The sequence below is a fragment of the Halichoerus grypus genome, chromosome 7 (assembly GCF_964656455.1).
Source record: "Halichoerus grypus chromosome 7, mHalGry1.hap1.1, whole genome shotgun sequence".
Taxonomy (NCBI): Eukaryota; Metazoa; Chordata; class Mammalia; order Carnivora; family Phocidae; genus Halichoerus; species Halichoerus grypus.
The window spans coordinates 58,713,843-58,726,075 of record NC_135718.1 but is presented as its reverse complement, the minus strand read 5'-3'; the positions used below and the strand labels follow the sequence as shown (position 1 = coordinate 58,726,075).

The window sequence follows — 12,233 nt, the reverse complement described above, 5'->3', positions numbered from 1 at the left end:
TCTCCGCATCCCCGCCAACATCTGTCGTTTCCTCACTTGTTAATTTTAGCCATTCTGACTGATGTGAGGTGGTATCTCATTGAGGTTTTGATTTGTATTTCCCTAATGCCGAGTAATATTGAGCACTTTTTCCTGTGTCTATTGGCCATTTGGATATCTTCTTTGCAGAAATGTCTGTTCATGTCTTCTACCCATGTCTTGATTGGATTATTTGTTCTCTGGGTGTTGAGTTTGCTAAGTTCTTTATAGATTTTGGATACTAGCCCTTTATCTGATATATCATTTGCAAATATCTTCTCACATTCTGTCGGTTGTCTTTTGGTTTTGTTGATACAAATCAGATTTTCAATAAGAGGTTGTTATTTGAGTTAAACTGTCCATGCTTTACGATAATCATTATTTAAATTTTAAAAGAAAATTTGTATCCTTCCTCCAGTTCTCAGACCAGCATCCTTTCATTCCATTGATGGTGAATCAAGTTTATTGTGGTGGTGGTGGTGGTTTGTTTGCTTCTTAGTAAAAGATTCATTCCACTAACTCTATGTTTTAAGTGAGTTGATGTGGTAATCACCAAAGTTCTTTGTCTGAAAACATAACCCACTTACTAGACAAGTTATATAAATCTGCGCCTCAGTGATCTTATTAGTAAAACCGGGATAATGTATCAATATAGCAAACTTAATGTGATAATTCAGTAGTTTATATACTGTGACTATCTTTTCTTGTTTTCCCTCAAAAGCAGAGCATAAGAATGGAAGGTAGCTGATTCTGGGATGAAATCTTGGGGAACTGAACCAGGAGCCTGGGAAAAATGGATCAGGGAAAAAAAAAAGGAGAGCAAATCCAAAGGTATATTATCAAGCTGTTCACCGTGGTGGGAGGTGTGGCTTGATCCCCCTGGGAATCCTTTGAAGACCTATGGAAAATGCAAAATGGCCCATCCAGGGAATATAAGAGTATTCATCAAGGTTGCTCTGTGGAGTGTTAATGCTTCACATAAGATTGTGTATGTATTAGGATATCTGAACAGCTTCCTGGGGAATTCCACAGAGCAATTTCAGAAAAGCCTCAAGGCAGGAAGTGAAGAAAATCTAAACTACTTGGAATTTATGCAGAGAGATTTACTAGAGCAGAGAGTGGCCAGGTTGAATATAACGTTGCTTCCAGTAGATTTGATGGTAAGGGATCTATCTTGCCACGAGACAGTAGTGAGGGTATTGCCCAGGTGCATTCCAAATGAACTGGCCTGTCAGGGAGCTGTGCACAGTGGAACACAAATCCAGAATACAGAGCAGCTCCAGGGTGATTTCTACATGGTTAGAAACAGTGCCTTCTATGAAAGATTCTTAAGATCCAGGACCATGGAGATCATCAACTTCTTAACCTACAATAGTCAGGTTGCCATCTAGCTGGCCTGTAACCCCAGCCAAGAACAAAAACACAAATCAAAATAGTAGTAATAAGCTTATTTTCTTAGCATATAAATTTTAACGTTTATAAAACACTTTTATTTGCATTATCTTCTTTGAAGTTATCAATAATGCTGTAAGAAGGTATGATATTATTTTTCTCATTTTCAGATAAAGAAACTTGAAGTTTCTAAGTCTTACGGTCTTAACCAAGGCTTCATTGTCTACATGTGATGATCCAGAATGAGAACTATGGCATGTTTATCCTAATCCCAGCATCTTTCTAAGGTACATTTATTTTAACAAAATTTCCTCCTATCAGTTACTTTGTAAATCCTGACAACTACCCTCCACCGCCATGGCTCAGCCGCAGCTGAAGTGAATCACTCACTCACTTACCTGAAAGCATAAGCAAACTATGCCATTAGCAAAACTTATTTCCCATTCCATTGCCATTTGGAAAAATTGAGCTCTTACCAAAGATGCCTACTAGATTGGAAGGAAACTTCGTTCAGATGTTGGGTGCCCCCAGACAGTTCCCAACATGAACTGGCTTCTAGAGGGCTGGGAATTAACCCAAATAATCAGCAAGGAATGGAAACTCAAGAAAACCACCATTTCTAATAAAACACAGGTGTTACGACTAATATATGTCAGTTCTAAGTAATCTGAACATTTGAACACATGGAACTCTCTTAAATTTATCTTTTCCTATCCATCTCCAAATGTAATGTCACTGAATTTAACTAATTAATAGCAGTAATAATGGTGATGATAATTATACTATCCCTACGACAACTACAAATAATAACTCATGATTATTGAGAACTTACTAGGAGCTAAGCAGTGTGTTGAGTGCTCTACTATAGTTAGCTGAGTTATTCCCACAATAATCCACATATAGAGAGTACTCGTAGTATCCTCACTTTACAAATCAGGGAACCAAGTAAGAGAAAGGCTGAGTGAGTTTCCCAGGTGACACAGTAAGGAAATGGCTAATTCAGATGTGTTCTGGGGCAGTCTTAGCTGCCATGTTATACTGCCTGGCTTTCAGACCCAAGTTCTGTAGTCTGGTCTGCAGTTGCAAGCTATCATTGGCTAGGAAACCAAACTTTCACAGATTCCCAAGCACTGGGTATAAGGGTATAAGTAAAGTGAAATACAATACCTCAGAGTAATTCAGAAGTTGGTTAGCATCTTCAGAGGGGTGTGTGTGTGTGTGTGTGTGTGTGTGTATGTGTGTGTGCGTGTGTGTGTTGAAGGTAAGAAGAGAAGGCGGCATTGCAGAAAGGAAGAAAAGTATAGGGGTAGTTTCTCAGAAATATTATTTTTTCTAGAATTTCAGAGTATATTTATAACTTCTTGTTTTCTCTTTTCTACTTTAAACAAATGTGTACACATTTCAAATCCATGTTTCCATGACTGCTATAAAGATCAAAATTGGCATGTAGTGATTTGCTACCTGACCAGAAATGGTCTCACTGTTTTCAAGATCAAGGACGTTTTCAAGGTCAAGGAAGTAATTCCCCTCATGCTGTGGCCCCTGCATTCTGAAGCTCTTCTTCCTGGGCTTTTGCAAAACCATCTCCAGATCCTGGAGTCCCACCTGTGAGAGGCTGTCTGATTGACAAGAAGAGGGCACAGCCTACAGCTCTCCTCCCAGGGAGGTGACTTACCCGGTCAGTTTTCCCTTCAGTCTGAATGCTGGTGTGACTGCGCACCTCATGTTCCTCCTCCAAGTCAGAAACATCCTCCAGTTCCTCCGGGGTCTATAAAAAGAAAGCAAAGCATTGCTGGTGAGAATGCAAAATGGAAAAAAGTCTGGCAGTACTTCAAGAAGAAAACACAGAGTTACCAACATGACCCAGAAATCCTACTCCTAGGTATATACCCAAGAGAAATGAAAATAAGTGTCCACACAAAAACTTGTAAAAAGAAATATTCATAGCTGCACCAATCATAATAGCCAAAAAGTGGAAACAACTCAAACATACATCTACTGAGGAATAAACAAAATTCTATAGAATAGAATATCATTTGGCTATAAAAAGAAACGGAGTACTGATACATGCTGTGACATAGATGAACCTTGAAGATGTTATGATAAGTGAAAGAAGTCAATCACAAAAGACCACATGTTGTGTGATTCCATTTGTATGAAATGTCTAGAATAGGCAAGTCTGTAGAGACAGAAATTTGATTAGTGGTTCTTAAAGGAGGGGGAAGGAGGGAGTGGGCAATGACTGCTATGGGTATGCAGTCTCTCTTTGGGATGCTCACAATGTCCTAGAATTAGATAGTGGTGATGATCACATGATCATGTGCCTATACTAAATAACCCCGTTTTATACTTTAAAATGGTGAATGTTAGGGTATATGAATTATATTCCAATAAATTTTGAAAGAAAAAGAAAGCAAAATAATCAGGAGGAAGTTTTTTGGGGGTGAATAGCGATTTGGCTATCCCTATGTGCTCATCACAAACCAAGGTGTTCGCGTGTGATAAATAGATGGGATAATTCTAATTAAAACTGTATGACATGATAATGGCACCAAAAATTACTAAGAATTTAAATTTTCTAGGAAATTAAATAATAAATATTTTAACTTCAGTGTCTAAATAGCTAACCTACTTCCGTTTCTTTTTTTCAGTTTCAGCTTAAACATCTTGTATCTGGGTGGTGTCTGGCTCAGGAAGAGCTGGACGGGGTTGGATTCCTCCGCCAAGCTTTCCCTGACCTCTCCATTTCCACTGTCCTGATGTTCACCAGACTTGACTGCAGCGTTGTTGCTGAATCAAGCAGCCAGTCCTTGTTTACCCTGTGATGTAAGGACTGGGTCTGCCCTGCTTACTGTCGTATCACTACAATGAAGTACATCCATACTTTTGAATGGATGAAGCAAAATTATCAGTGATAGCTGAAAAGAACACTGGATATGAGCAAAACAAAACATATCAAAGGCAACAGCAAACACTTGTCCTCACTGTACCTCTACTGTGCTTCCATCTTCTGTATTTCAAATTTTTTTTGTTTTATGCTGTAGTAGCTAATCTTAATCTTCATCTAATCTTAAGTATCTAATCTAATCTCACTTAATCTCTTCTCCTTAATCTCAATGGGGCAATAATGTAAAGATAGCTGTCATTATTGCAAATCCAAGTAAAAGTACTTAACAAGAATTAATTTGATATTTGTTTTCATTTAAATTATGTATGATTCATGTAATACAGAGCCTAGGTAAGAAATCCAGAAATCAAACAGGTTTCATGAAAAGCAAAGAACTGTGAAGTGGGAGATCTCTTCTCTACACCCGGCTGTTAAAAACTGGGCAAGGGCCGGGGTTGCCTCCTCAGTCGGGCCCTGGTTTCCCTTAAACCTTGCTCTGCACACAGGCCCTTTGTTTATTTTCAGAGCTGTGGAGAGTTTACCTTCCCTTGGGACCACTCCAGAGATGGGAACTTGCCATAATTAGCTCACACTGTGGAGCAAAACTACCTATTTCCTACCACTAACGGCCTCAGATTCGTTCCCATCTCATGGATCTTTAACCAGCATTTTCTTTGCTTTCTAACCCTTGCCCTGAGCATCACTCAACCCTCCATTTATGTCAACCGACTCCTATTGGATATTAATAGTCCCCCTCTTGCCAAGGTCTCTGATATGTTTGAGTAACTGTTGTGTATTTTTATCTCTACATGCAGCCCCTCTTTGCAGTGACTATATGCAGCTAGGCTCACAGGGCAATTTATTCTTTTTCCTTAGGTATTAATAACATGAGTTCACCACTGTGGAATTTCTACACAATCACATGTTTTATTATTAGCCATTTTTGTGTATTCTTCCCACAGTATTCTTGAGAAAGAATCTTTGCAATTTCTTTCCTTGATACATCACCAGCCCCTGAAACTGCTGAATAAATTCAGTTATCAGATTTCTTTTCTTGGGTCCTGTTGTTTTGCAATGGACGGCTGCCTGGTGCCCCTACTGTGATCTGTTCCTTATAAATGTCTGCTGTTAATTACTTGGATTATACTCTACCATGAAGTGACATATAACTTCATCATTGATTCCAGTATTTTATTCAACTCAAAATAAAGTGATTTAACAGAAACTGAGAACAACTGCTGCTGTCAGAAGTCACAAGTACCATTTTTGTTGGTGATACTGCAGGAAGAGATAAGCCTACCATTTACGCCCACGTCCTTCAGTGCTCTTTTTTTTTTTTTTTTTGTCTTTAACATAAGACTGACCTCTTCTTTTCAGGAACAAAATCAGTGGGGGAGTGTTCAAAACATTTGCTGGCAGCATTTTGCATTCTGTAAGGCAAGCAGTTGGCTGGTATTGCAAAAATAAAAAGTTGAATATACAATGTTATTGTTTAAGTGGAAACTAAGAAAGAAATAGGAGTACTCTAATCACTTTTGAGGTGACATTAACTCCTTCAGGGCTGAAGACAAATAATAATAGAGCAAACACTGTGACAGGGGGGAGGAAGGCGGGGCTACGCTATATTATACACAGCTTGCTTCTATGCATCCAGTAACTTTGGAAGGTGCAAACATCTGGAAGGTGTATGTTTGTGTGTGTGTGTGTGTGTTTAATCAATTTTCATTCTAGGGGAGGGGAGACCAACTGTCTTAGAGCAGTGTCATGTAATGGAAAGACCCAATAATGTTGAGTAATACAGACCTAAATTTGAATTCTGGCCCTCCGATTAGTGATTGTGGGGCTTTGGCATTTTGTGTACCATTTTAAATATTGGTTTCCTCAGAACAAGGTTTGTTTTTGTGTTTGTTTTTTATTATGTTCAGTGAGTCACTGTATAGTACCTCATTAGTTTTTGATGTAGTGTTCAATGATTCAGTAGTTACGTATAACACCCAGTGCTTATCACAGCATATGCCCTCCTTAATACCCATCACACTGTTACCCCCTCTCCCCACCCCCTCCCATCTGAAACCCTCAGTTTGTTTCCCCAGGGTCCATGAGAACAAAGTTTTAGATAATAATAACTAATCCTGAAGCTTGTGGTGAGGCTCAATTGTACTAAGATGCTTTAAGTAGGAATTGCTTAGCCCATGGATAGCTGGAATGCAGGAAAAGTTTGTTTCTATTGCTTTTTTTCCTCTTCCTCCACTATTCTATCTCCCATCCCATCAAAACCCTTTATACTTTTGGATAAAACATTTGTAGCAATTTGGATACCTCCATTTTACTCCAAATTTGTTGTTCTGGATTGATCTGATACTTACTAGCTCCTTCTAGTTACATTCAACCCGTTTTGAGTATCTGTTGTGCTATGCTACACAGGGTTTAATATAATTCCACACATACTGCTTTCTCCTAAAGTCCAAGTAAAGATCTTTTTTGATCTGATTTTACTCATTGCATAAGAGTAAAATTATCCCTTAAGCTCATCCCAGCAAAGACTCACTCTCACATAGATTCTCAGTGATGATGGAAATGACTTCCCCTCTCTGAGCTGGGTTGTCTCTAAAGCAAACCAAGAGGAAGATATCCTCCCCCCAGCCCCTGCCCTGGAAAGAGTGTTAATAAACTCAGTCATTACTCATTTATTTCTCATATCAGAATTCAGGAAAACTATTTCATGTCTTTTTATTTTAACTCTTGTTGTGAAGCCTTTCTTAGGCAGCTCAAAGTGATTTGAAATTAGCTTAGTTTCCTCACTGGTAAAATGGCAAAAATATTACCTAATTCTTAGGATCATTGTGAGGATAAAATAAGATGATGAACTGGAACATTATTCAGTGACTAGAAAGTATTGAAGTTTAACACTGTTTATGATTATTATAAATTATTATTATTAATTTTATTACAAGGCCCCACTTTACGCAAAAGAGGCCAGAAAAGATAGAACTTGGAAATATTCAGGTTGAGGTTTTCATATAGAAACTGAAGCTGCAATGAACTATAGTGGTACATTAAACTTCAGGGTCACAACAAATTGGTGGTTTTAATGTATATGTATACTTACTGATATAGAAATGACTGCATTTATATATCTTTTTTCCCAAGGCACTTAATGCTCTCTATGGACCTTATCTCATTAATTCTTTCAGCATTCCTAGGGAGACCGTATGCAGTATTATTATACATAAAAATTCACTAGCACAGACTTTGTAAATGTTTAACATTAAAATCTGTAAATAAGAAACTTGTGGTCATCGAAGAGAAAAAAAGAAGGAAAGGAAAAGAGGAAAGAAGAGAAAGAAGAAAAAAAACAGAAAAAAAATAGAAGACAAAAGGTAGTCTAGGAATAGGAGTCATGCTTGACATTTTCCTCTCAAATTCAGGTTGAATTCTAAATCCTAAATGTGAGTTAGTCATAAATCATATTTCTCTGACTATCCACTGCTGTCTCACTAATATCGAGTAACTGCTCCAGAGGTATCAGGAACAGTCTGACACTCAGGGAAGCTGTTAGGAAGGGGGCTACAGGGAGTCTTCTTCCAAAGCAGGTAGTGGGAATAGCATGCTCAGTCAGGTCCTCCTAGCTGATCTGACAACACACAATGATTTTGGAATGTCAAAGTGAAGACCCTGGAATTAAAATACATTTTATAAGAGGACTAGATATATTAATACATAATTTCAAATTATAGAAAACTAAGAAATGCCTTTTTTGCTGAAAACCCTTACACAGGCACCTTTTCTACTCCTCAAACATGTCCCACTCATCTGCTCATTCCACATCAGGCTCTTCGGCTCTTTGTATCTACTGCTCTCTTGCCTGACATGGCTGGATCCTCCTCCCCATGGGAGCCCAGATGGGCTATCTTCAGCCCTATCCAGTCATCTCTGGTTGGTCTATCTGAAAGAAAGCCCTTCCCCTACTTCATTTATTTATTACATTACCCTGTATTTCTTTCTTTAGCTCTCTCGATCATAACCTGAAATTATATTTTTCTTTTCTTGTTCTTTTTTCTTTTTTTGAGAGGAAGTATGTTTTGGTCTTTTCCCATTAGAACATAAATTCCATGAGAATAAGGATGTTGTCTGTCTTGTTTACCACTCTGAGCACCTTGAAACAAAATACACTATATGCTCAATAAAAATATCCTAACTGAATAAAGGGATAAATGATTTAATGACTAACAAGCTTTGGTATCAATGTCAAAAGAATGTCAAGGAACATTTTTAAGCTATAGAGTAATGTTTAGTCTTTTCCCTTCTGCCTTCAGTAAGTGTTGATTTAATGATTCTTTGCTTAAGGGAAAGTTTGAGGCAAAGATTCCTGTATTTCATTTTTTAAAAATAAAGACTATGGAAATTAGAAATAATAGATTTTGTGTAGAGAGAGAGATCTTCCATGAGCTCAAAATTCTCAGATTTGGAAGACTAGGAAGATGTCTACATATCCCATTAAAAGTTCAGTATGGATGTAAAAAAACTTCAGAGAAAACACCATCTTCTAAACTCAGACCAGAGTTTCATGTCTTCCCATAAAGTATCATGGAAACAGCAAGTAGTAAACCTGAAGGAGCTACATGGGCTAGGACAATGGGTATCTCATTGGTAACCAATTTGGGAAAATGACAAGTAATTGATGGGTCTTTCTGATGTCTTGATATAGTCTAAGCCTCTAGAAAAGAGTCTCCCAAACTTGGCACTATGGACATCTTGCTCTAAATAATTCTGGTTGCAAGAGATTATCTTGCATATTGTGGGATGTTTAGCACTAACCCTAGCCTCTACCCACTACATGCAGTAGGAAGCCTCCCAAGTTGTAACAATCAAAAGTATCTGCAGACATTTCCAAATGTCCCTCCGCCCCCGCCATGGGGAGGGAGGAGGAATCACCCCTGTTTGAGACCTACTGATCTAGAATTTTGGTTCACCTGGTCCAACACAAGTGATAGAGGTAAAGGGAAGTTCCAATGACTATGTTTAAATTCCCATGAGCAAAGGTAAAACCAGGTTAACTTAGAGAATATACAAATAAAAAGTCATTTTTTTCTTCCACATCTGAGTTTGTAGACTGAAATTCATACCCCACATAGCACCATTATGGTTACCAGACAGAAGAGGGCACTGTTTATTCATTTTAGTCCCAACCAAACACCTGCCAGACTATCTCAGGAGATTTATGAAAATAAAATTACAAACTTGGTCGCCGTTATACTGCCGGCATTTAATGACCTGCTTTCATTCTGTGGTACTTCTTTCAACTTTTATTAGTAATGAAGAAATGATTACCTAAAGATATGCAGTGATAGTCCAAGTTTGCTTGATCAGTATTAAAGAGGTTAAAAAAATCAAATTAAGTCATCTCAACTAACATATTTGAGTGTCTATTTTTTTATGCATAGAAACAGGCTATTATTCTAGATTCTGGGGATCTTGAGCAAATAAAATATAATCCTTGCCCTCAAGAGAGATAAAGGGTAAGGATATTAAATGGAAATAAAAGATACTCCCTAGAGTTACATGGTTTGAGACTGAGATTGAATAGTAAGACATAGAGAAATTTCCTTAGAAATGTCAGGCAGAAGAGGGGAAGGAGTGTAAAGTACCTCAGGTTAACCTGGGAAGACATTTCTTGTATTATCAGAAAGCTGGTGGGGTTGTGCTATTGTGGTAGATTAATGAACTTGAAGTTGGGATACCTGGGTTTTCATTCTCTAACTTTGTCACCAATTAGTTGTATGTTGTTGGACAAATGTCATAATTTTTCTATGCTTCAATTTTCTCATCTTTAAAATCGGGATGGGAAGTAGATAAAACTTGATACTTTCTGTAAGTCCCTCAAATTTTAAGATTTTATGAGTTCATGCTTAAACTGAAAAAATAACATTAATGTGGATGAAATGTTTCCTCAGTACTAGGAAACCTCAATACTAGAAGAGATCTGGTAAATCCATTGATTCCAGTTGAACCAAATTTACTCCAATTCATCATACCAGTCTCCTGAATACATGTATCTGCTCACTCACACAAGGAATGAGAAGGCATCTAGTATTATTATTTTTTTTTTAAAGATTTTTTATTTATTTATCTGACAGAGAGAGACACAGCGAGAGAGAGAACACAAGCAGGGGGAGTGGGAGAGGGAGAAGCAGGCTTCCCGCTGAGCAGGGAGCCCGATGCAGGGCTCAATCCCAGGACCCTGGGATCATGACCTGAGCCGAAGGCAGACGCTTAACAACTGAGCCACCCAGGCGCCCCAGGCATCTAGTATTATTATGTTTTATAACTCCAGTGCCTAACAAAATCCTGGCAAAAAGTAGGTACACAATAAATATGGTTTTTAGTGAATTTATACAAGGAAGAAAATAAATAGAGGAGGAAATAGAGAATGATGTAAATAAAGACATATATCTCTATTTGTCGTGATAGATCATTGGTAGATTTTCTTCTTATAATCATTCAAAAAACAATTCAAAATGGCCTCCAGGTACCATTATCATCCCTCTATGTTTCATAAGCCATTTCTTCTTTCCCAATATGCTAAGAATATAACACCATATAAATTATTCCATATGGTGAAACTAAGAAGCCTGGGTGAGTATTATATCCCTTAAAGGCTACAATAATTGAAATATAGTTTGACAAAGCTAAGTTGCAGAATATAAAAAAAATATACACTAAAGTAAGAGGAAAGAATACATCTACAATGTATAAGAGGATATAATTTAACATGTAGTCAAATAGGACAACCTGGGCAGATAAATCCTGAACGTGTAGAATATTGCTGACAGAGGAGACACAATCTTAGTTGTTCATGTATTTTCTATGAAATAAGTTTCTCTGTTAGTTTGTTACTTAAAAACCAATCCAGGCCAGCAAACATCAAAGAGTGGATCATACAAAAGGCCTTATGGTTGAGCCTGGCTTATGATGATTATCATAAGGGGTGATCATTACAATCACTTAAGTTTATATAAAGCCTTTCTAAGGACTCAAGTAATGATAGAATCACACAGGGTAAAGCATATTTTAGCCTTAATCCTTTTTTCTATCAGGAAGCTTGTGGCAGTCATGCCTCTGTTCCAAAGACACCAATGAGGCTAATAATAGTAGAAAAGCACACAGCAAATCAGCAAGAGGGTCATAAATGAAAGTGGCATCATCAATATCGTGGTATTTATTCAACCACCAAATGAGCTGGTGATCCAGCTCTAATTCCCAGGACTGCATATCTAATTCAAGGAAACTGTCATAAGAAGTATTCCAGTTTGATGTTTAAATGAAGATATGAAAAACTAATGAAACCATGAAGAATAGGGTTTGAATGAAAGCATATTTTTGGAAAGTTCAAGTATGAGAAACATCCTGGTTCAGATCAGGATCCTTGACATTCTTCTTTTTGGGAACAGAAAGGTGAGGTAATCGTTTTTAATCAAGGTCTTAATATTCATTAACAGCACTCTGCTGGGTTATTCCACCTTCCTTTTCTCATTCAATCTTAACAATAAATCTGAAGAGGCAAATGTTACCATTTTAATACCATAGTTGAGGAAACTGAGCCCTGGAGTTAACAAAACCTGTCCAATATTGCACAGTTAATAAACAGCTACCTCAAAGTAGGTCCTGTGCTTGTTTTATGAGCCAGCATGGTAGACACAAATGCATGGTAAATGTGGGAACTGAGTAGTTAAAATTTACAAGTCTAGGGGCACCTGGGTGGCTCAGTTGGTTAGGTGACTGCCTTCAGCTCAGGTCATGATCCCAGGGTCCTGGGATCGAGCCCTGCATCGGGCTCTCTGCTCGGCGGGACGCCTGCTTCTCCCTCTCCCACTCCCCCTGCTTGTGTTCCCTCTCTCGCTGTCTCTCTCTGTGTCAAATAAATAAATAAAATCTT

General features: G+C 37.9%; 1 protein-coding gene across 3 annotated transcripts in view; it reads right to left on the bottom strand.

The window, feature by feature from the left end:
• Nucleotides 1-12,233, bottom strand: part of CTNNA3 (catenin alpha 3) — a 1,800,030-nt gene that overhangs the window by 178,742 nt on the left and 1,609,055 nt on the right. For all 3 annotated transcript variants that reach the window (XM_078077659.1, XM_078077660.1, XM_078077661.1), the window contains one exon: nt 3,086-3,178. In XM_078077659.1, the coding sequence (XP_077933785.1) occupies nt 3,086-3,178 (93 nt within the window). The remainder of the gene's footprint in view (nt 1-3,085; nt 3,179-12,233) is intronic.